Source organism: Argiope bruennichi, chromosome 5 (assembly GCF_947563725.1).
Source record: "Argiope bruennichi chromosome 5, qqArgBrue1.1, whole genome shotgun sequence".
NCBI lineage: Eukaryota > Metazoa > Arthropoda > Arachnida > Araneae > Araneidae > Argiope > Argiope bruennichi.
Genome location: NC_079155.1, coordinates 90,888,942 through 90,916,458, shown reverse-complemented (window position 1 = coordinate 90,916,458; position 27,517 = coordinate 90,888,942). Strand labels below are relative to the sequence as shown.

Genomic DNA, 27,517 nt, shown 5'->3' with positions numbered 1-27,517 from the left:
GATAACCATGCGGGCTCTTTTGTTCAAATAATTTTTCCATGCACCATATTTCGGCACATGGAAGCGTACATCGAAATCTGTATTTTCTACCTTGTTTAAATGATCAATTTATTATAATTACAAATGTGTACAGCATTTAAAAATGTCAATAAAAATGAAGGCAAAAAACTGTACAGAAAGGAAATTGGCATTAATAAAACAAATTTTTTTAAGCTTTAACTAATGAAAAAAAAAAAAAAAACATTTTTGAGAAATAAGATTTTGAAGGATATCATCACGAGTTTCCATAAGTAAGTAATTGGGATTACCCATCTGGCGATAATTAGGCTTAATTTCGCAATAGATTAAATTTTTACGCTCGGCGGATATTTCTTAATCGTTTTTATATGATCCTTCTTCAGTCTAAATAGAGTGTTGTGTGACACAGTGAGCTCTCTCCAGATATTTTTTTTATAATATTTTGCAGCTCCATTAAATATCAAAGCGCTCAAGAAGTGCAGTTGCTGAAAAATGTACTTGTTTATATTTCACTGTTACCATTCAATAATAAGCAAAAGTGATTTTTTTGCCATATATAATATGTAAGCATAATTTTTGAAGCAGAAGGCAGTTTTGAAAGTGAAGAGACTTTTGATTTTTTAACTTCGTTTTATTTCCGTCCCGGGTGACATGATTGTTTTCAAAAACAGAAGAGACGAGCACAATGCAGAACGACACAGCACGAAATTAGGAAGAGCTGATGAACATTTTTTTTTTTTCTCTGTGAATATATACTGTGAAATTTTAATAGAAATTTCTATCACGTGTCAATCACAAGTAAGGAAATCATAGGGATTTTTTTAAAAGAATGTCCTTAGCTGAAGAGCATTTTATCCCTTCACTCGGAATGTGAGAACCGATGTTTAAAACATTTTCACGGAGGTTTTGTTGCATTAATTCAATAGGAAAAGTGGAATGGGATCTGGAAATAAGTGAATATTTTAGAATGAAGTTAATATGAGCTAATGTAAGACAAAACTTTGGAAGTTAATTAAGTTTAAGATTTTAAAATATCATTACATATACAGATATAGATTTTTATTTGTATAAATATATAAATCTTCATTTTGCAGTGCCATGAAAACAAATCCAGTGCAGCTTTGCGGAGTTTCCAAATTAGAGCAATGTGCACTCCAAAAGATAAAAGACGACAATGAAATGATTGTCCCTGATTGAAAGAATCGGCATCAAAAACAAATAAATGGATGGAACTAAATTTTATAAGCAGTCAAAGGCATAAAAATGATTTTAAAAATTTATTTTTCTAAATAAGAGAAGAAAAATCAAATCAAATTAAAATAATAACAAAAGTAACCGATCAGAAAGATTCCAGCGATGTTGGAGGGAAAATAATGCAATCAATATTTTAAGCATGGTAAATGAATTATACGAGAATGAGGGTCGCCGTGGCTTGGTGGTAAGGTCTCAGCTCGTGAGCCGTAGGTTTTCAGGATCGAGACCCGATTCCACCGGAGAATCGTCATGTAAGGGGCTCCTGGTGCACGTTAAGTCCGTCAGGACCAAATGTCCTCCCGCTAATGTGGCGAGGTGAGGAGAGGGGGGTATCAGCTCATGTGTCGTCCTCGTCATCTGACCGCGGTTCAAAATTACGAGGTTCATCCGAAAATAGCCTTTGTGTTGCTTTGCAACGGGACGTTAATATAACTAAACTAAACTACACTATACAAAAATGCATTCATTCTCAAGAGCACACATAGAAATTAATGATAACTGTATTATTATTAACTGTATATTACAAATTATTATTTTAGTTATTCAACATTAAGATTACATTTTCAGTCATTAAGATTACATGTCTTATTCCTTTTATAAAATGTAAATGAAATTTTGTAGTATTCCGTTCATTAGTTTTAACTGCATATACCTCCGAACAAGTAAAATTATTTTATGGCACCTTTGCATATGCCAAAATTTGTACTTATTTATTTTTAGAGCTCTCCTGATAAACACACGCAAATCGTCGCCAACAATCTTGAAATAGTAGCATCTTCTGTGTAATGGAGTTTAGTAATCTTAAAATAATCTGAAAATCGCCAGGTAAACCCGGAACTTGATGAAATTTTGGCGTCATATTTATAATGAAGTTTAATGAACTTGACGTGATATGAAAATCGCCAAGTGGGAGCTGTAAAAGTAACAAAATCTAAATGTGTCAAATACTTCAAAATCCCTTCCTCATCGAATTCTTTATAATTTAGAAAAGAATGGCATATAAACTTCACAAAAACAAACATTTAATAGAATAACGATTTCTAGCTCCGAAATCTCAATTTTTTCCATGCGTTGCCATGAATACTTGTAATAAAAAAGTGCTATATCGAAGAACAAGATAGCGTAAACTAATATTGCAAGCAGGCTAAATTAATTGTTTTAACAATATCTGTACTACAAAATTTAGGAGAACAATACTGCCTTTACAAATTAGGAGAATATCTGCCACTATAAAATTTAGGATAATAATACTGCCACTACAAATTAAGAGAATATCTGCTACTACAAATTAGGAGAATATCTGCCACTACAAAATTTAGGAGAATAATACTGGCCATTTTTTGATATTTTTACATCTCCATTTTTTTTTTTTCATAAATATTTATTAAGTTTTTCCATACCCGTCCTTACACAATACATAAAGTTGTTTAAGAGTTTGAATTGATTTAGAAAATTGTATTGCAAGAAATTTATGTAAAGAACTTTACAGCAATATGTTGTAATTTCCACTTCATAAATTATCGTCTTTGCAAATATATATATATATATATATATATATATATATATATATATATATATATATAATGTAGAGTAGAAATTAGTGTATTGAAAGACATCAATACAAAATTACGTTTTGCAACTTAAAAGTAGCTTTCATCGATTTTTCAGTTTCATTTTTATTTTTAGCATTAAAAAGACATTGTTTAAGAAAATGTATCTAAACCATTTCTTTTATTAAGATTAATAACTTCATTCACCCCTATTATAATATTCCCTACATTTTAATTATCCATATCATGTTTTAATAATACATAAAAAGAAAATACTTATAAATTCCATTAACTATTTAAGAATAGATACATTACCCTATTAATATAGATTTAATGTTTCACCTGCTCCTGACGTTTGTACAATAATTAAGACAATACTCAATCTTTTTCAAACTCATAATATTTTTCTAAAAATTATTCCAGCACGCTTTTCGCTAAAGAAATTAAATTTCACTGGAAAAATAACGATATTTAATCTCATTATTCAAACAGAGTATTAATTTCGAAAAAATAAAATTGTCCTAACAAAGTCAGATTTATGTTTCGAAAGTATAACTATAAACAATGGAATGATAATAATAGTACAAGTTTTAAATTGTTTAATTAATAGCATTATTAATGCCTTAACAAATTTATTCTAATGCGATATAAATATTTCTAATACAATTAATTTGAAAAGTTTTTTTGTAAATTAAATCTGAAAGACACATATTTATAATTTCAATCATTAATACAATAATTTAAGTTACATTTGAGATAACCTTTTTGAGCATCATTGATATTTATTAACTTTTAAACAATTTAAATGCGCTCAAAATTGTGTGCCTTGTTTATTTGAGGATCTAAGGAACTAGAAATAAATTGAAACATATGCTTTATAAACATAAAAAAGAAATATTTTAAGTGATATTGTTATATAAATCGAAAATTAATTTCGTTTCTTCCATTTTTGTTTATTAATTTATTATAATAAAGCATTATTACGTACAAATGGATGTCTCAGAATCAGATTACAAACCTCTTAGAGGAAAAGGATTCTTCTACATGATGGGGAATCGCATACGAATAATGGGTCGGAAAGGCTTACCAGACGCGGTAGATGGCATTGCAGTAGGGCGGGAGTTGCAGACTCTGCATTTTAACATTCCATAGCAAGATTCAACAATCTTTTCCAATGGATTCACATCATAACCATTGATTTCACTGTTAATTTTTAATCTTTTTATCATTATTAGATAAGATAATTAGGCATTATCAGTGTCTAATATTTTTTAACAATTTATATTGGGACAACAAACAAAACAATTAGAAGAACCAGAACTTTTTATATATTTAGCAGGCATCAATTTAATGTAGCTGTGATGTCACTAATACGACATTATTTATGTTCACATTATGTTAAGGTGAAAAGTTGTGATGTGATTAGCTGTGATGAATCTTTTTGGGGAATGCTCAAAATGAATGTTGCTTTAGGATACGTCCGTGAATCCTGTGTATACAAATATCTATACAAATATCTTGTATTCTCTCCTGACCAAATATTCCTATGAAATTTCGATTCGTTTTAGTTATACTTTCCCCCCTAAAAGTTTGTACACTTGATGCTATATATGTTGTAACATTCCCCGTTTCCCAGTACTGATAAGACATTGTGTTGTACTGATTCATTGTGTCGTCGCTGTTACTTACTATACTCCTCGAGATAGCCCGATGGTGATGTTTTCACCTGGGTGGTCTCAAATTTGTTCATTAGCGACTACAATGAAAGGCCATATGTGGAATTCCTTCTCCAAGAGGTATTGATAGTACCTTCAAAGAAAAAGGGGTGTCTAAACATCTGGATGCTAGATGTTTCTCTTTGTAAAAGGACCGTTCTACGACCCACTGGCGCCCCTGAGAGAGCATATTGCTGCACCCCGATTGCCCGAAAGATAGCTCAAATGACCAATGTAAATTAAGAGGCGGAGATTGTGGCCAAAATAAATCGCGGAGATTTTTTTGTTTAGGAGGAGAGAAGAAACGAATTGCAGAATTGCAGGGACTTTTGGACTACGTCCACGAGTTCGGAGTCCGTGAACCAACGGAGTTTCGAGAAACCCTTCGACTTTGACTGTTGTATCTCCTACTACAAGTGTAAATAACTATTTATTTAACCAAGATTAGAACAAGTTGTTCTTTGTATATATAGGGCTGTAAAATAAAGAATTGTCTGGAAATTCTGCTTCGTTATTTGATCAGTCTAGATCAAGACATTACAATGTACAAGTATAATCTTTTTACAAAATTGTACGCAACCAAATGACATTTTAAATGTGTATTAATTGGAATATTTGGTTCATTGGAATATATCCACCTAACTTCCACAAACGATTATTTTTTCAATGAAAATATGAAGTGTTCTTTAAGTTTTAAAATAAAAACTCTACAAAAAATGAATTTCAAAAATAAAAATTATATTTAACTATTGGTTTGAAGTTTCATACATAATAAAACCTAAAACGTGAAATATTTTTTTTTAAATTTCAGTACATCAATTTAAATATTTTTTTTATTAAAATGATATTTATGCAATTAATATGCTTTCGATACATTTACAAAATTTTGTGATGATTAGAACACTGTTTTGATTTCTAACTTTATTTCAAGAATTAAACCACAATATTTCAAATGTCTTGTACGAAGACATTTCTTGAAGTCACTCAAAATATCATTTCGGTATGCCGTAAAAATTCTTTTGTATGCGAAAAAATACCATTTTCCGTCTTTGGAAAATGATACGCTGACAAAAGAAAATTGGCGTGTTCCCTTAATATATATATGTGCTTGTATGTGTACTGGGAATCATGTACCTGTTGTATTCATTCGATTAAAAAAATAATATCTTTAAATTAATTTACATCATAATCTGCATACGGTGAAGAGTCCATAAAATACTGATGCCAAAACTTCCTAAATAGCTTCGGAATATTTACTGATTCCAAATGTTCGGAAAAGATTTAGTGTTCATGTTTTTCATTTTCAAGCAATGTTCTCCACATTGTGAAGCAAGCACATAATGGAGAAATGTTCCAAGAGTAATTTAATTTAATTTAGTGTTAATTAATTTGTGCAAAGAAGAAGTAAACAAATGTATTCTTATCTTTTCAAATGGACCCTTTACAGCGACGTAAAATCTATTAACGTATCGACGTATTAAATCTGAGTAAAACTCTTTCAAAATATAAGAATCTCTATATCCTCATCCTATCAAAATAAACTTCATAATTGTTTTAGTCAAGAATGATTAAGAATATTATATCCAATAGAATAAGGATCCAATAGAAAAAGGGTTTATATTCATTCAAATAATTTGCTAGTCTTTTTTCTTTTGTATAATTATTCCTTAATTCCATGTGATAGTTTCGGATTTGATTTAATATATTTTACACTGATTTGTTTAACCATTCTAAATTCTGTACAATTTTCATATTTATGATGCAAAAGAAAGAAATTTTTAGGAAATCATTTATTATATTCATAATATCGGACATAGTTTTTATTTAATATATGCACTTTTCTGAGAGAGACATAAATATTGACACTTTTGTTTCTTATTTATTATGCAGATTTTATGTTCATTTTTTATAAATAAATAATGCATTCCCATTAGCATAAAATACTTTACAGCATTGTTGCAATATCTTCAGGATATTGGCTTGGGTTCAGAATTACGAAAAATATCGTGGTGATATCGTATAATATTTAGTTTTAATAGGGATCATCTAGAATTCAATGTAGTCCTACTTTAGTAAGTTATTATAGTTTTCACCTAAGGCTGTTTAAATCTACTTTCCGAATTTTAACGGTCCAAAGATGGTTCAAATTTTCAATGAAACGTAAATTATTGTATCTATTAAATAACAATAAAAAATAAATATCTATAGCAAAAAAAATTCATCTACAAAAATTGTGCATTTTCAAACATTCGTCTCTTCTGTATTCCTAAATGAATATTTGTATTCACGAAATCACTTGTTTTGAATGCTACTTAAAATAATTTTGATTACAATATCTCCTTACTTAAGTAGGTTTAGTAAAAAAACAGCTGTTTTACAATATATTAGCTTTCTTAAATTTTAGCTCTTGAAATTATTACAATTATTACATTCTTGGGTGAATACAGATATTTCCTTCTAGAGATACTCAGAGATATATTTTTCTCATGAAATTCCGAAACATATTTGAATATCTATTAATTATCAATAAAATTAAATATTGATAGTAAAAAAAAATCAACTATTTCTGTACATTTTCAAATATTCTTCTCGCTCTAATTTCTTCAATGAACTTTTGAATTCACAAATTCACTAGTTTTTAATACTGCTTGAAGCCATTTTTAATGTAATGTCTTCTTACTTATATAGATTCATTAAGAGAAAGAGAAGTGAATTACAATATCTGTTGTGTTCTTAAATTTTAGCTGTGAAAAATCATCATTACATTCTTAGATGAATACAGATGCTTCATTTTAGAGATTCTCAGAAATATAATTTTTCTCATGAAATTTGAAAAGTTTTTTGAACCTTTGCCTTAATATAAACTACTTTATTTTATTTGATTTTAATCATTTTCAGTAATAAATGCTCATTTTAAGGTGTATGTACACGCTTGAAACTTCGAAAATCGTTCAAAATATCGAATAATTTTTTATTGCTTAATAATGTTCTCTGATCCTTTAGCTTTCAAACGATACCAAGATGTTGTCAATATTCCAAATATTTCTCGAGTTATAACTATTTTTCTTGAGGTGCTTTCATCGAAAACTCTAGTTACGGTGTTTTTAAAACTCATTTTATGAAGAATGATATTTTTCCACTATGTTGCTTCATTCAAACAATCATAACTCAGCAAGAAATTAACCAAATACAGTTATTTATATATCAAAATAATCTGTATGAAATAGCGGATGTTTTTAGCTTTAATCAAAGTTATGTTTAAAGAAATAATTTTTATAGCTATTTAAAAGTTAAAATAAATAGTTGATAAAATTATTTAAAAAAAAAAAAAAAAAAAAAAAAACTCCATATTTTTATAACTTGATTGAGGCAGACAACATGAAGAATAATATTAGGCATAATTTCCAACTAGAATTGTGTGTCTGTACAAATTAGAATTTAAGATATCATGTTTCAAAAAATAGGCTAATTAGCACATTAAATATTATTTAATTAATTAATAATTCGTGTAATATGGGTTTTTTCACTGAAATGAATTTAAGCATATATTAATAACCTACTGTGAAAAAACTGGATTTTTAAAGTTAAAATTTAAAAAAAAATAATCTTCAAGTGTGTACGTATACTTTAATAATAAATACTGCTTTTCATGTAATAAATGAAAAATACATCAAATGTTTTATCAATTTCTTTTAAGATTTAATCTGAACATTATTTAGCTCAACTTAGACAGAAATAATTATTAAGAAACTGGCTCCAAAATATCAACACTGAACTCCTTTCGTCTAAATAAAGCTATATCTACGTCGGAACATTTTCGCTGTTCCAAAGTATTAAACGAGGTTTCAGTGTCCATGTATCTCATTAAATAGGTCAAATTGGAAAGTAAACACCCTAGGATGGTCTTTCAAGATCAAGTTAACTTAACAAACTTGTATAGTTGAGAGCGGAGGGCGCAAGGGATCATTTAAACAACAACTTCCATCCCTTCCTTTTGGAATGGAACTCTACACAAGTGCATAAAGAACGCTCCGACGAATCTTTGACTCTGAAGCAAGTCGCTTGCAAAATCCCTTTATTAACTTTGCTTTGGTCAGTGAGCATGGAAGCATCGGGACGTTATTAAATTCAACAACACCGGCGTGCAGAACTCGGGAAGTGAATTGCCGCATGTTATAATCTGGATTAATTACATTAGGACAGTACAGTTTTCGGTTCGAAGGGTACTGTTTTAATATCCGATGTGCCATGTCTCACAGATGAGTAACGAAATTCTGTATGCCACCTTTTTCGTCACTATGCCAATAAGGTGGAGTATCTTTATTAAGTCAACTTAATATAAAAGTTAGCTGCTTTTAATGAATTATGGAAGAAAGCAGTGGATTGGAATGTATATTAGCACCCTTTCTAATGGATTCTGAATATGGAAAAGATTTGGTGAAAAAAATGAAATCACGCAGTAGATATCTTGGAAAAATAATTATATCCAGATGATTAATTTGTAATTTTATGTTTATTGGAATTGCTGCTTTGTTATTTCGTTTGTTGGACATGATTTCCTTATTCTAATAATGGTGCTCGGTTAATAAGAGACAGAGTTAATGTCTATTTTTTATAATCTAATTATATTATTCGGAAACATTAAGATATGTGCATTATTTTAGCTTTCAAGTTATCAGTTGGTTAAGGTTTTCCGTATATAATTGAAGTGGAATGTTAGATCGTATACTTCAGATGAGATATGCAGTCTATTTCAAACAGCGTTTGAATTTGACTAGAACGCGCTATCAGTTTTTATTAAATTACATTTTTTCAAAGCATTAAAGATAAGTATCAACGTTCTTTAATAACATATGGTTATATTTCTAACTTTCTTAATTATCAGCCAAAGTTATTTTGGAAATAAATAAATGATGTGCAGTAACAATCATGTATATTGTAGCAAAACAAGAGGTTTCGATAAACATTTTCACCTATGCATTACAATAAATTCAATTCTCAAAATATACATTCGAAACGAAATTTCTGTCAAAGGAAGAAGAGCATTACTTTTTCAAACATAAAGTTTTTTGGAAAATGAAACTTTTGTCTACTTTCATTATCCGGATATTATATGGTCTTGTAAATAAGCAAAGATAAATGAGGTATGTCATCTGGAACACGCATAGATAAGATATGTGTATAGGGAATAAATATGATTAAAAAGGTATGGGGAATATAAATATTTATATGGTAATCGAAAGGGAAAAGAATAAATCCCTTCGAGATGAAGAAATGCTTATGGCTATACTGAACAAAATGTGGGTTAACATATAAAAAGTAAGCTACAAAGAACAACTTTCATCATAAGTTGTATTATATAATCTTGTAATGCTTACTGGTAAATAAATCTGAAATAAATGATCTACAACATATATATATATATATATATATATATATATAATATGATTTATGTATAGAAAATTAGAAGGGTTCGAATGAAAGGAAAATATAAATATCCATATGGTAACTGAAAGGAAAAAATGTCTTTGAGATGAAGAAATGCTTATGATTTTATAGCACAAAATGTGTATTAACACAAGCACAGAAAAATATTCGATTGATCTAGAACCAATTACATCATTCTAAATAATACGACAACAAAACTATTAAAACTATCCGAAAAATCTTATTTATAATTATTACTAAAGACTACATTTATACATTATTTATAATGCAAAAAAAAACCCAATTAGCATTTTTTAAAGAAATAACGAACTCGTGTATAAAAAACATTCTGATCACAAGGCCGATATATAGCAAGATTATATTAGTTGGTATCGTAAATGGATTCTCGTGCTTCATTTGAATCAATTGAATTCAAATACATTTAATGTAAACGTGGACGTGAGGGATGCATTGTATATATCATTTCGCACTGCAGATTGGAACGATGTTTATGTCAGAAACTGTAACTGAATCCGTGCTATTATTTAATCTATTAAAATTGTGTATTGAGATAGGGATTTGAGTCAAAATCCATTTTAAGTTTCTGTATGTTTATATGCTAGTAAGCTGGGAATATTAAATTGGAAATTAAATATCAAGTCGTCCGTCATTGTCAACTATGGTGAAGTACATATTAAAGTATTCAATCATTTACATATACTTACTACCTTTTCAATTTATTTCTTTTAATGGCACTTACGACGTTTCATGATTTAGAGACAGATATTTTCGAAACTCTTTCTCAAAATTTAATCAAATTTCAAACATTTTTCGAAATTTTTTCAAAATTAATGTTGCTTAAATTATTCGATCATTAAATTTCATTTGTATTGAAACACTCTCAGAATTTGGAGAAATTGAAGTTTTTGAAGAAAACTTTTCAATTTATTTAATTCAATTAAAAATAAAGTTTGTTTTGGAATTGGATTCAGAGAACTACGTAGATTCAAACACATTAGCAATATATCTTTTCTACTACACATTAATGATTTATATAGCATCAATTATGCAGAAAATACATATTACAAATGTATAATAGAAAATGTACAGGGTACCCTGTACTTGCTGATGTACTTGAAATGCTTTCTTTGTAAATGCTTGCTTTGTAAATGTACTTGCTAAACCTGTAATATAAACGGTTAGCAGGAAATAAGTAATCCAGATGGCTCTAAAATCCCTTCTATTGATCCCAGTGAGATAAAATTTGAACTACAGGTTATTGAGATGATGCATTTTATATTTATTAAATAAAAAAATAGTACAGAAATTCACCGTTAAGTGGCATTGTAATACACATAAAACTATTTAATATGTTTTATAATTGTTAAATAAAGCAAAATCAAAATTGCTCAATATGTCTTCCTTAATTTTCAACAATATGCTCGAATCGGAGAACCATATTTTCTCTTGATGACCAGAGTGAGTCTGCCGGAATATTAAGAATATGGTGCCAAATGTTGTTCTTCAGATCTGGTAGGGACGATGACCTTTGATGGTAGATATTGTTCTTCAAATAACCCTACAACCAAAAGTCGCAAGGGGTGAAGGCCGGAGAGCGAGGACGCCATGCTACTGGGAAATGACGGCTGATAACTTGTGATTCTATTAAATGCTGTATTAACAATCATTTGACGCGACGATCAATATTAGCTGGTGCACCATCCTGCATAAAAAGTATGTTTTAAAGGCATCCACGCTGTAGAAGAGTTGGGATTGCAAAATCCTTCAGCATATCATGATACTGTTGTCCTGTGACGGAACAGGTTTGGATTCTATTTGAAGTTGTATCTTCAAAGAAAGACTGCAAAATGATAAAGGTAGCTGTAAATCCACACCATGAGTTCACTTTTTCAGGATGCAAGGGTTTCTCCTGGATAACGTGAGATTTTTCCCTTGCACAAATTCAATATTTGTGGGTGTTAATTTGCCCATTGAGATGAAGGTGGTCCATGGCCAAGTTGTGTCGACAACCATTCGAGCAAAGAACTGAAGTGCAAAGGTTTTACGGACTTCTAAATCCCCGTCCTTCAACATGTTCACAGACTTGATTTTGTATGGATAAAAATGCAAAATCTGCCGTACGATTTTTTTCGTACAGTTGAATACGACATATCCAGAACACGGGAAACAACTAGCAAAACTTACACTATTATGCGGCGACTGACTGATGGCTTCAATGAGTGCGGTCTCAACATTTTCGACGCTAGAAGACAGGATTGTTTTTCTTCCTGTTCCTGGAAGAATACCAAGCTGTAATTTTTTTTTCCAAATTTCTGCACCATTTTGCGTAGGGCAGCTGGAGACGTTAGACCTTTTCGTATCTTCTTCGTATGACGAAATTCCTTTAGAGCTGCAGCGGAGTTTTGTTGGTTCTGGTAGAACAATTTCACCAATAGCGCATTTTCTTGAAACGTAAGAATGACGAACAGAGAAGAAACTAATGTTCGTGCAGAGTCCGCCTTCTTTTTAACCAAAGAAAAATGTTAATAGACATGCGCTGTAACGCAAATTATGTTTCCCATTTTCAATATATGCAAATAAGGTCATTTGTGTTACAGCGCCATCTATTGGTGAATTTTTGTACTAAATTGTTTTATTTAATAAATGTAAAGCGTGCCATCTGAATAACATGTAGTTCAAATTTTATCTTATTTGGATCAAAAGAACGGATTTTAGAGTCCTCTGAAGTCGGTAACTTATTTCTTGCTATCCTTGTATATTACTAATGTATTTGAATCTACGTATTTCTTACAATCATTGTTCAGTTACATATTAAATTTATTACAAATAAATTTATTAAGATATATATTCAAATCTTAGTAATAAACCCATAGTTCCATCTGCGAAAATAGCTCTCATTGAACACTGAAGGGTAGATACTATATTACATCTGAAATTGAAGAACTAATATTTAAATATATAATATCAATGAATTGAAATGCTATTCAAAGTATCGTGATTTTGTAAGATGCTTGCACATATATTATTTACATCAAAATGTATATGCATACGTTGAAATATGATTGCCTGATGCGATAAGAGCAAAAAGAAGGCAGAAAGTTTTCTTGCATACTCTCTAATATAGATGAGATCGCTCTTCTTCCAGAAATTACAAATTTGACCTTGAAATTTGACAAATTTGACCTTCGCTCTTCTTCCTAAATCTAAGAACTTTGGATAAGGCGTTCATTGATATCTGTCCTCAGATTTTTATTTTAAAAGTCCTACACATGAAAATTTTGGAATTTAAAATGTAGTAGAAAAAAATTGAATATAGAGGATGACCATAAAATATCTTTCCGTGTTTGGTGGCATCTACAGCTAAAACGAATGAGTGAAATGAAATCACACTTCATATACAGACTGGGAAAAACATAGAAAAGATGAATTTTGCAAAGAAAAAAAATAATTCCAAAAGTTGCCGATAGGGGATATACTGGTACTGCAGGCGTACAATTCTGAAGAAATTCATGACATTCGCAGAAAATAATATTTTATTTATCAATATTCTGGTATTCTAGAAGTTGTGCTATATTTTCATCATGCTAATATTCCCTGCGTACAGAATATTGCACACGGAGTATATCGTTATCCATTGCTGCGTGTAAACTGCCAGTTTCGATGGTTATAACAGCCGATCTTATGTTCTGCACATAAGGCATGCAGATTTACTTAAGAGCTTCCATGGCATTACACTGTCTAGTGTACAACAGTTTTACCAGTAAACCGCCCTGAGGTAAGATAGGGCCCATATTAAGAGCACATCAACAATCCATCACGAACAACAGTCAAGAATGAACTTATTTTCAAGGAAAGCATGGCCTTGCTGTCACGCATGCACTTGGAAATTTACATAATCCATCCCGATATGCAAATTTTCTCATTCGAACGCTACAACAGAGCCAATAATTTCCCTATCGGGTACTTTTTGTACTTTTTTTGTTGTTGAATGTAACTTCTCTGCTTTTCACAGTTTGTATTTGAAATTTGGTTTCATTTCATTTATCCGTTTCAGCTGCAGATACCGCCAAACAGGGAAATTTATTTTATGGCCACTCTGTATATTAAGACGTTCTTTTCTCGATTGACTGAAAGCAAAATTTCATACAAAACTACAACTTTAGCAGCAATAATACATACCAAATATATATATATATATATATATAATGATAGTTTAATATCTAATTTTATCCAAATTAATTTCCTAAATTCTTTACCTAATTCGGCCCATGTTCGGATAATTCTAAAGTGTTCTCTTGTTTCCTGATCCCATTCCAAGTATGAAGCTGTGTAAAAATTACTGCGCCATCAGTCCACGTTTCAAGTGAAAATGATCCTTCCGTTGCCTTTGTTAAAGGTCAACACGTGTATTCAATCGCCACGTGGCCAGAAATCCCATGTTATATAAGACTAGTTATCATTTGTTTCGCTCCTTTCTTACTTCTGCTCTTGTGCCGAGCTGTGGCGGACGTGCATTGTCCGTGTCTCTGCTTGTTTTCTAGAATTATATGCTTACGCACACACACACACACACACACACACACACACACACACACACACACACACACTAAGTGTTGTGCTTTTCAGTTATTACTATATTTATGAGAAAATACAAATTAACAGACGATCTATCCTTTGATACATTATATCAAATGTTGGCAAAAATCCATATTTTTGATGCTAAATATACGTATTAAACTTTTATTATTTTTGAAAATTGCGTTTTTTTAATTATTATAATTAATTATGCTCAAACAACACATTCTGTGAATAGACGGCATTAAAAATTCTTTTTAGGATTTGCAGATGTAATGTAAAGATGATATAAAAATTTCAATAATCTTTCTCAACATATTTTTGAGTTATGGTATTTATAAACATACAATAAACAACTCCCAAAATGCATTTTTCATAGTCATGAAGATCAAAGTCTCCAGTTTGTAATTTGTGACGATTACATTACTTTTTCTTTGTATTCACAGGCGTTTGTACAATATTTTCACTTAAGTTCTTCTATCCTGCATTAACTTGATAATGGCTTCATCTATTGTCATAAACTTAGTATCTAGGTATAATAAAAATACTACGTACAACATGATGAAGGCTTCACCTAGCGACAAACGGTTCAGAGTTAAAATTCCTATTTCGAAAACGGTTAAAGATACATGAAAGAAACTTAATTACGAAATTGTAGAGCGTCTGTGATTTAGAATAAAAACAAAACACCTTGAGCGCATTAATAATAAGAACAAAATGATCGTTTGTATGATATCAATTTCCGACACTCTTAAACCAGAAGAGTATTAGAAAAAAATAGTACAATTAGCAATCAACAGAAACTTTTATTTTCTGTGTTCGAAATGCTCTCCTTTAGCTACAATTGACGTCTGGAATCATTTTTGGATTTATTTCAACACATTTTGTAACAACACATTTGTATCAGGTGAAACACCGCCAGCATTCTCGATAGAAACACTCTCGAAATTACTTTGACTGCAATGATCTTATGAATTCAACATTTCGAAAAGAAGCAATTAAAGCAAAAATAGAGAAAGCTCTTGTCATGCAATTTTCTCAGACCAAATACTGAAAAAAGTACGCGCAATTTGATTGTTCACTTTAGTTCTGAAGTAGAGAACTTAGTAAATAACGAAACATTAATATTAGAATGCTAGTCAATATATATCATATTACTTTAAAACAAAGGAAGAAAATAAATGTAAAATAATTTCAACTAGTCGAACTATTTTTAAAGATTGGAAGCTGAGCGTTCGTTGCCTGTATCAAAATCTGACAAAAATTCCATAACATAATAATCAGCTTTAATTTTGGGATATTATAATATTTATGATTATGCTAAATATGGATTATTTCAGTTTTTATTCACAGTTTCAATTATTTGTGGAAAATTTATTGAATATTAACAGGGAAGTCTTGCATATAATTTTGAAATTAGTTATTAAAAAGTAGTAGTATACACATTTAATAAATTATTACCATTTCACATAAATGTTTCATATGTTATTTAAATGCTGTTTAGTCACTGAAATTATATTGAAGAAGTGTTATGTTTCATATTAAACTAAATCAGTTTTTTTTATCTTAATATTAAACTTGGAGTAACTGATCAGCGTATTAAGAGCATAAAAAAATTGCTTCATTGATGAAGAATTTGAAATTTTTTATTACAACATAATCTCGAAAAACGTTTATCTTACTTTAACCATAAAACTTAACGGACTTTGAAAAAATATAATATTTTGATCTCATTCAGTGAAAAAAAGGGAATTTTTAATACAATGTGAAGTATATTAAATAGATTTATTTATCAGTTTCCCAGAATTATTTAGAAAATAGTACATTACTTGTTTCATGAAGGATTTGAATTATATGAGAATCCTAAATTGCACTTATATGATATCATTATTGATTTAATCAGGATGTTGTCGGTTTTTGAAAATTGTATTACTTTTCAGGCCTTTGACAGTTATAAGTGGAAAAAAATGCAAATATAATGGTAACAAGGAAATGTATTTTTAATATATTATTTGCTAATTCTCTTTTCATTCTTTTTTAAATATTTGATTATATTATTATCTTAAATTGTATTTATATGAAAGCATTATTTATTTATGCAGGATGTTGCTGGTATTTGATAATTGTTGAATTTTTAGGCCTCTGACATTAAAAAAAAAACGTACCGATATCAAGGGAATGTATTTTAAAAATATTATTTACTAATTTTCTCATCATACGTTTTTTTAAATATGGAAGATTTGATAATATTATAATCTTAAATTACATTTATATGATAGCATTATTGATTTATGAAGGATATTGTTGGTATTTGAAAATTCTACTACTTTGTACACCTCTGACAGTTAAAAAAAATGCAAATGTAGCAGTGATAACAAGAAAACGCATTTAAAAATATTGCTTTCTAATTCTCTTATCATAATTTAAAAAAAAAAATATCAGCTAAAAACAAATTGAAGCAAACAACAGTATTCGAAAACTGCCTCTAAACTATTACTTTAACATATTCGGTTAAAATAACGATTTTCAGTTCCTGACTTTAAAAAGTGTTTAAGCGAAATTACAAGCAAACCAATGTTCCATTAACGACTGCAAGTGTAACATTTTTTTTTCTTTCTTATTTTACACTTCGAAGACGAAACATACTTTCCTCGAATTGAATGAGTCATTACCTAAAAGATTTCAACACCGTAATGGTCCACAGGCTTTCGAAAGTCCATTAGTTCTGGATTCGGTAATTAAATCTAGTTCTAGAAAACCTTCTAATTATATTGACCTTCAATAACTTTCTTCGCGTAACAATTACAACTGGAGAAATGTCATCGGCGAAGTAAGTTATTTCCTATTATAGCACATCGATCTGTTATATTGATTGAAAAAAAAATCATTTTTAGTCTAATCAACTACAGAAGGGTAGAATTTAGGGGGTCGTTTAAAAAATTTTTTTCAGAGTTTTTATGACTGTAATATTACTTTTAAAACTCTCAAGATACCAAATCGACTAGAAAGTCATACAAACTCTATGTCCGAAATTTATGTTTAAATATAGAGGAATTAATCTAGCTATTTTTTAGAAAACATTATAGTGTATTGATTTTTGACTTAAGCCGTAATTGGAGAAGGAGTCAAAGTGCCTCCGCGTTGTTCATTAGCTCTGATTACCACGTGATATTTTGTCCTTGAATACAATTATCTCCTCAATACTTTCAAGGTTTTTTCCATCAGTATGTTGGAAAAAGTCTAAGTATGAACACCTGCGTATAACCGAATTATTCTTTGTTGTTATGTATGGGGTTTCTGTTCCTATTTATGGAGTCATTGACTCCAAATCTCTGTAACTGCTTTTAATTTGAATAATGCAAAATGAAAAAATGAATATTCATAAAATAATATTTTAAAATATCGTATTCTTCCTTTTTGTTTGTTAAATTCTGACATTTATTAACATTAGTGTAATTTCGTTATATCTAAACGAAGTAAATATACTTATTAAATGATTGTTTAGGCTTTTCTTATAACATCCTTTCAACTTTTAATATTATGACATTTAACGTTTTTAATATTAATATTTTTAATATATTTGGTAACTGCATGATTTTAAGAATGTATTGTTTCCAAAATAAATTCCATTGCTGTTTACAAAAGACCAAACAGAAAAATAGCAATGGAGTCGATTTGACTCTATGTCTTTAACAGCTTAAAGAAATTCATGTCTTCGGTTGCGGATTAAGATTAATTTCAATTTACTTTAATATTTAATATGTGTTGCAGCATAATTTGAAAAAAGTCGTTTCATGAGCTGAATTATACTTAGTTTTAAATCATGTCGCGTTGCTGCTGCCTTGACTTTCTTTTATTAAGGAACTTATGGCCTTAGAGTCCCTTCCAGTACAGCAAAAGTGCCTCTAGCAAATGCTTTTTTTCAGGATTTAAATATTGTAACGCTAGAAAATTTATTTTCGGTAACGGATTAATCAGACGTTTTTTATGAAAGACTGACCTATCAGTTCAAATCTCATCTCAAATATAATTTCCCTCCATTTTGGTTGATGAAAATAAGAAAAATAAGTGATTAAATTTTAAGTGGTAGTTATATCTAAGAATATCTACATAAGGGAACTAATTTGATTGAAGAAGAAGATTCAACAAATTCTGGGCACTAAATTCCACACCACCGTGGCTTAGGAAATACATAGTATCTTCAATATTAAAATTAAAATATCATTGATGTGAAATGTATTACAGCTGTTATTTGTGATGGTATTGCGATAAATACTGGACTCTATTGAATTAGTTCCATTCCTCGAAAATGCTTTATAATATTCAACACAAATAGCAGTTTGTTTATTTCATTGAAAGGATATCTCTAAGGATATCTCTTTTTATGATCATCCTCAATTGGCAATAACTGAGCCCAGTTGTTTTGGAATATAGGATGATGCTTAAAAAGTTATCATGATTTACTAATTGTTAAATAGAATAAAATAAACAATATTTTCCAATAGTCAAAAGTTGCAGAATACAGACCGAAAAGACATTTCTCCTTCGTCAGGCTTTACCAACAAGAGAATTTCCATATTTGTTAACTAGCATCTAATATATAATAGGTATACACTTCTTTGAATAAAAATTATTTAATTATAAATGGTGTTGCTTATTAAATCAAACAACTGAATGAATGATATGAATTCTGAATTCATGAAAAGTGTTTAATTCACTTTTCTTTTAATATAAAACTAAGCAATAATAAAATATATATATTATAAAACACTCAGAGGACATAAGAATCAATTTCCACAATGTTTCTAACTTTTAAAGTATCATGTAAATAGTTGAACCTATTATTTTAATGGATGTATTATGAATATATTATATGAATTTTTATATATTATTCTGACTATTTCAAAGACCACAAACCTATCTTTGTAATTATTCCTTAAAATATTAACAGTTATATCGGGCACAACACTATTCCAATAACTTGACTCAATCGTATTTTAAAGGCATATTTAAAAATTTCAATGAAAATAAATCAATTAAAGCAATAATTTTTATATTAAAATTCTTATCTTCACCTATTCAAAAATACTGAATATATAATACATGCATACAGACAGACACACACACACACACACACACACACACACACGCACACGCACACGCACACAATTAATCAATATTGTGTTATTCTAATTTTTAGTGTAAATATTATTCAAATGCAAATTCGTATTGATTTGATTCATATAGCTTTGACTTTAAAACTTTACTTGGCGTTTTAAACTGCTTATATATATATATATGAAAACTAAAATGCTTTCAGAAAAAGCCTACATCCTTACAATTCAACCAAAACATACTCACATCTAGTCTGACACCTTGCAGAGGCAGAAACTGTCCTGGCGGCCAGTCATTGGGGACATATCTGTAAAATTCCACGTCGTCCTTGTACCACTTCACAGAATAGAGCTTATCCTCGTCAAGCTCGTAGCTGCAGATCAACTCGACGGACTCCCCTTGGGTCGTCGGACTGGGAACGTCCATCATCAACATCCGGATAGCCCCAAGGCAGAGAACAGCTGCGAAGCAAGATAAAACAAAAGACGGATTTGAGGAAAATAGATCTTGGCACTTGTAGTTTTTGTGTGTTGTGTGTTTACTATTAGATGGCGATCTTTTTATTTCTTACTGTGCTAAAATATCAAAATATGTATTCAAAAATGCGATCAAAGTTTATTACTTTATACAATATACTCGGGTTTGCTAGGGATATAAATACCTTCATATGTAATATATTTAATGTTAAAGATAATATTGTATATATTAATATAATACACACAACCCTTTTTTACATATCACATCATTTGATTGGCTATTATCTTCGGGCCTGGCTGTCTAGTAATGTCTTGGAAATTAGGATTCTTCCTTTCATTTCTTTTAAACACCATTAAATAACAGCCTTCAACCAATAAAAATTTCCCAAAAATCTGAAGAGAAATAAAAAAAAAATTGTGATATATTAGATCAGGGTATTAAAATTACTGCGTTTCAATATCTTTAGCTTGAGATTTTAAATGACATTAAATATAATTGAAGAAATAACTATAGCAAAGTAACTATTGCTGATGTTTGTGTAACTTTTAAGATGACATTAAAATATTTCTTTTAAAATGATGTGTTCCGAAGTTAGACTTCTGAAAAAAGTATTTTCTTAAAAAAATAATTAAAAAATTTCAATTACCTAAAAGATTTTGTAGAAATATGGATCAATTAAGATCATAATTAACTGATTATTAATATATATATTTACATTTGAAAAAGTTGATGATATTTTTTCTCTTGTGGAAAGAATAAGTGTGCAAAATTTGGTTGAAAGCGACCTATTTGTTTAGGCGATACATAAAATACATACTTACATACAGGTGGTTATCAAAATAATGAAAATACCTTAGATTTATAAATAATCGTTTATTAGTATGGTGTAGGACCACCTTTGGCATGTAATACAGCTTAGAATCGATTCATACAAGTGTTGAATAGGGTTTAGAGGGATATTGTACCATTCTTCCTGAAGATATTGTAAAAGTTCTGGGAGAGATGTCAGTGGAGGATATCGATTGCGTATTGAAAGCTCTAACATAGACCATAATTGTTCAATTATATTGAGGTCGGGTGACTGTACGGGCCAAGATAGATGTTTAACTTCATCTTCGTGTTCATCAAATCATGACTGGACAAGTCTCGCTGCATGGATAGATGCATTATCATCCTGAAAAATTCCATCTCTTGCAAAAAACAAAGTTTGCATCATAGGATGGACCTGGTCAGTTAAAATTTCTCTAAACTTCTCCCCAGTGATCCTTCCTTTCAGGGGTATGATTGATCAAGCAAAAAACTACGACATCGCTGCTCATATCATGACAGATCTACTTCCATGTTTGATAGTTCGAAGGAGACAATCACAATCATATTCTTGTGCAGGTGTCCTCCAAACGTGCACCCGTTCTGTTGTAGGGACAAGTGTGAAACACGATTCATTAGGCCATATTACTTTCTTCCAATTTTCAATAGACCGGGTTTTGTGAGTGTGATACTGCTGTAGACGACGTTTACCATTAACATCTGTGACAAGTGGCTTGGAAATTGCTTCTCTGCCATAAATGTTCTATTTATGAAGGTGCCTTCTAATTGCAATCACTAACACTTGAGAATCCGGATGGTTATTGAGCTCTTCGGTCACTTTTGCTGCATCTGTTCGCTTTTTAGACATTACAATCCTCTTCAATACCCGTCGGTATCTTTCACTGAGCTTCTCTTTCCGCCCACTATTTTGCTTTGCCGAGCTTGTCTTGCCGCTCTATGTGTATGTTGTCATGACTTTCGACACCGTACCTCTAGAAACGCCTAAACGTTGGGATGTTTCAGTCACTCCAGCTAGACTGGCGCTTACAATGTGGCCTCTTTGAAAATATGAGAGGTCCGACATTTTAAGCTTTTGAAAAAAATCCGAGCTTTACAGAACTTCAATAAAGCTAACACATACTACCAGAATATATACATTGCTATTTATAAAAAAACAAGCAAACGTGTATGTTATTATATATTAAAGCTTATGAAACGCATTAAAAAATGTCACTTTTATTCATAGGTGTTTCCATTATTTTGATAACCAACTGCATATAGCCACAAAGACTTATATATATCAACGTTGACTGGCCTCCTGCGGGGATCTCGTTCGGCCATCATATTTTTAATCTGCTCATATCAACATATTTTGACGAGTTAAATCTTATTAAAAATTAAATGATAATCAAAATGGAACTTCAAAGGAAAATCAAAATGGAATGGAATAACTAATGTAGAACATTTGATTGGTTAGCAAAATCTGAAAATTTGCGAAAACGGACAAGTTTTAAGGCTGGGATCTATGCCAGTATTTTATTTTGGGATATCTATTTAATTCTTTGGACAATGAATGCGTGAGACTAATGGTGACATATCTAGGAGTCAAATGTCCTTATATGATACGAATAAAATTGATCTAGATGGCTGGAATTAGAGGGACGGTAAGTAAGTTAGTTTAACTGGTTAATTTAAATATATTGATGGGAATTTTAACATAAAGATATATTAGAGAAAAGTGTATTTATATTTCTCAATATAATATAGCATATCCAGTACATTCTTTTTTGGCGTATATACTTTTAAATTAACAAAATTCTTTACTGCATTTGTAATAATTTACCCTCTTATTATTAAAATTATATCTTTATTATTAAAATTATATGTTGTGACTTACGGCAATTTACAAGCCCGCTGACAGTTATCTGTACGCGATTTAAGCCGAGTGAGTGTCTCTTATTTGTACAGTTGCGCCAACTTGGCCAAGAGTACGACTTAGATACTTCATGCGTCACATTTGCTTGCCCAACAAATTTTTACTGTGGGACACATTCACACACCTCACAGATAGAGCACAGAAAAAGAACAACTATGCCCAAACCGGCACTCGAACCAGGGAAAGCCCAGATCACATGAAAGACGCGCTTCGAACGAATGATTTTATAACACGGATTTACCATAGAGTTCTATATAGTAATGATATATTGTCGTTATCATATAAAATATGATACTCGGTCAAAGTAATATTTCGATTGAATACATAATAATTTTGACATCTAATGATTATCATTTATTGACTATTTACGCTTTTATGTTTCCAAATATTTGATATTATTTTTCTTAAATTTCATTTGAATTTTCACTTCAAAATATTACGGTTTTTTGTTTTTTTAATCATGGTTTTCCATGTTAGATAAGGAAATCTCAATTTTTTCACCAAAAATTTCAGAAAATTTCCTGAGCATTCTAAAGAAATATACATTAGAATAGCTTTAAAACGATTCATGTTTGTTACCTTGAATTTAATATTATATTAATTTTTATTAACTGAAATTTATTATCAGTTTTATATATAAATAAAAAAAAATTTGCCTTGAAAAATTTAGTTTTAAGTTTAGGGGAATTCGAAACTTATGTTTTATAAACTTTTTTTAGTATTCTAGAACATAATATAAAAGAATAGCCTCACAATGATTAAAGTTTGCTATTTAGAATTGAATATTGTATTAATTTTTATTAACTACTTTAAAACTTTATTTTAAAATAACAATTTTCTCCCTTGAAAAATTTTGTTTTAAATTCATTGGGACCTGAAATGTATGTTGATATACGTGTATAAATATATACTAAATACTCGAGTTATTTATATAATTTTCTAATGCAGGTGTATGAGATTTTGACTTACTGTACAAAAGTACAATCGGCTTATTTTCAATAACGGAACAAAATTTGAAGTGATAAATAATACTGAAGTAGGTGATTCAAATTAAGTGATTATTAATACTAATTGTAAAACTTATCGAAATTTTATTTAGATCACTTTTCTCTTACCGACAAATCTATTTTTGTTTTTACATATATACAACAATATCTTACTTTTTTCCCCCAATAATAGATTCGTCTATCTGCATCAGATCAGACATCGGATACTGCCGCTATATTTCTAATTAAAGATCAGAACATGACCTTCAGAAAGACATGTATTAATACATAAACTCAATCTTTCATTTAGATGTACTCTCACCCTTCAACATAATTAAAGAAATTTCTTCAGGGTCTGTACTAATTCCATTAAAGTGGGGAGAGATTATTTGCTGAAGACGACAAAAGTCGAACAATCCACACACGATCCCTTTCACAATCAGAAAAGTAATCTAGGAAACAAAGGACATTATTCCGCCGATACCTGCCAGAGATGCCATCAAGGTCGTGTGAAGGTGATATCCTAATCTAGAAATAAGCTGTTTGGCCGAGAGAGCACCCTGAGTTAATTAGAAATCCAAAACCTGTGTGTTCTACAAAATGATAATCTAAACATAATTAAACGTCCCGCTTTGCTTTATGCAAAACGGTGTTATGTTTCTAGAACAACCGGACGGCAGAGATTGCTTTTCATTTATCTAGACACCGGTAACAGGAAATGTTACTCGAAACTGAAACACTCTTCTTAATCTAGGGTTTGGCACTTAATGAGATAAACGTTAGGGAAGGAACAGCGACATAACGAGAAAATGATATTCAGACTGTGCAGTTCTGCAGTATTTGGATTCGAACTATTCGATTTGATTGTTGATACGAGGTTCCCTAACTGTTTTTCCGGCAAAATAGATATAAAATTGAATCTAACAAATGCAACAGAAGTTTGCATGCTGTCAGTATTTACGTTGTCTGCTACAAATTTCTTATTAATAAATTGATTTTTAAACATTTTTATGGTTTGATTTATCTTAGGTTTAGTACTTAATGAGATAAACTTTAGGTAAGGAACACTATCGTAAAGAGAAGATGATATTCAGACCTTGAAGTATTTGGAATCGAACTGTTCCATTTGAATGTCAAATGTTCAAAACTGTTTTTTTGACAAAATAGATGCAAAATCTAATCACACAAAAGTATCGTAAGGTTGTACATTATCAAATGTATCGTAAGTTGAAATGTTATCTTGACAAATGTATCATAAGTTTGTACATTATCAAATGAATCGTAAGTTTGTACATTATCAAATGTATCGTAAGTTTGTACAATACTTAATTAATATAAATTTCTTATTAATTAAGCATTTTTATGCCGTTTTCTAATTCAAATTTCATCCTCTTTTTTATGTCATGCAATTTTTTGTAAATAAGTTTTTATTGTAATTGCCTTTCAAATGCTAGGTCTGATTGTTGGCCCTATCAGCACGAGATACGGGGCGATATTCCTACGATATCGTTCGATGCTCTGAATGCCTACGAATGCCTGAGAGATATCGAACAATGTTATTCAGCTTTATGTGCTCTTATGAGAAGGAAAGAGTTTATAATTCCTCCAAACAAAATGAATGTAAAAACTAACCTAGTCTTTTCATATTAAAATTTCACTTTACTTCTATCAAGTTGTATGAAGTCATGTTAATTGCATTTGCATCATTTGGTCTGATTTTTATGCCTTTTTTATAACTCTTCCATGTAAAATTGAAATATAATTTTATAAAGGAGGCAACGAAAGTTTGCACATTCATAGATGTTCCATTTCAGAAATTTCCATTAGTAAAAAAAATGGGTTTGAAACATTTTTCTTTCAGTCTTTTTATCTAGAATGAATGCAGGTGCATTATATTTGTATGTTTTTTTTGTCCGATATGATTAGTGATTGCTTAATATAACTATACTGGACTGATTATCACAGAAAGCTCTTCATTATTATGAATTTACATCCTTATAAGACAAAAATATTCCCATTTATTTATGTTTGGAAATTTCGTTTTTATTCGAGAAGAATGATTTGAAATATTTTTGCATGAACTTTTCCAATTAAAATCTCAATATTCTCCTTTAAGGAGTATAGTATTATGTTTATTTTATTTGTATTTCAACTATTTAATAAGATTGTTGATATAAAAATATTTATAATTCTTTCGATTAAAATGGATACATAATTTTACGCAAGAAAGATAACAGAATTTAGAGAAATTTTCATACAAAAGTTTTGAAGCCATTTTGATTATGGTTTAATATTTTTTTCTCTCTTTTAGGTGGCATTGTAATGACAAGAATTATTGCTGAAATGATTAGATAGCAATAAGTTATCCCTTGGGTGTAAATACCAAAAGAGTCCATGGAGTCAGGTTTTCCGATTTCTTAAGAGCTGTGGCGGTATGTACTTTTTTTCTTCTTCATTCACTTCATTTTGAAGAAAATAAATGGAAATTTAGATTATTCTATTATCTACGAGTAAAAGCACAAATGCAACTATTGTTTTGTCGTGACAAGGACTATCTGATAGTATTCATTATTATATAAAGGGAAAAAAAGATAAATTTATAATATTGAAAATATCCATATTTCTTAATCCAATTCAATTTTCTTCAAATGTGTCGCCATTTAAATATATTGGTTTATGATTAACCGGCTATTTTAAACATTATCATTAAAACATTTTTTTTTTTACATTTCAGGAAATTTATACATGATACAATAAATACATATGCGATTTGACAGTGGTTTCACAAGCAAATGTATTTTCTGTTTGTAAATCTATTTTATTTAATATAATTTTCTACGAAGTAGCTGCTGTCAGAAGTATTCGAAAACCATGCTAAGGAGTTTAAAGCGCAAAGGATTAAAGTATTTTTATATTCCATGAAAATTAAACAGTTTAATTTATATCTAGAATTATTGTAAATAGCTCTGATAATATTTAGGGCGAAAAAAGTTATCCTATAGAATTTTACACAAGTTTGTATGATGTATCTTGATCTATATTTTTTTCTCCATATTAGCATTTTAACTAGAGGAATTCCAAACATTATTTTTGTAAGATATATAACTTATTGAAGAAAATTTGTACAAAAAAAACCATTTTCTATAAGATTATATATTTAACTCATTTCTTTCCTTGCATTTTAAAATATATAAATATCCAAAGATTTTTAAATAAATAAAGCTTATGAAAAAGGAAAGACCAGTAAAAACAAGCTAACATTAATATAAATGTGAGTAAAAATATTCTATGAAACCGGTTTAAGTGGGAAACATCCAAGCATAATAATTTTGTTACTTATAAAAAATTTACCTTATATTCTCCTTGGATTCACGCAATTGGATATATTTTACTCGTTTTAATTTATATTTTCTACGAACTTCATTATTTATAATTGTAAATGGATAAATTTACAATGATTATCTATAAAGTAGCCTTGGCTGAATAATACACTAATCACAAAAGAATAATATTATCATATATTTATAAGAAAATATTCAATTATACCGATATCAATAAATGATTTTCCGGGCTTTGTTTTATTCAAAGTGAGAACATACTCTCTTTCATATTATTTTTACTTGAACAATATCATTC

At 29.7% G+C, this 27,517-nt stretch overlaps 1 protein-coding gene across 1 annotated transcript in view; it reads right to left on the bottom strand.

The window, feature by feature from the left end:
* LOC129968899 (cell adhesion molecule 2-like) overlaps positions 1-27,517 on the bottom strand; it is a 177,988-nt gene that overhangs the window by 60,729 nt on the left and 89,742 nt on the right. The window contains exon 2 of the mRNA XM_056083234.1: positions 19,922-20,136. Within this exon, the coding sequence (XP_055939209.1) occupies positions 19,922-20,136 (215 nt within the window). The remainder of the gene's footprint in view (positions 1-19,921; positions 20,137-27,517) is intronic.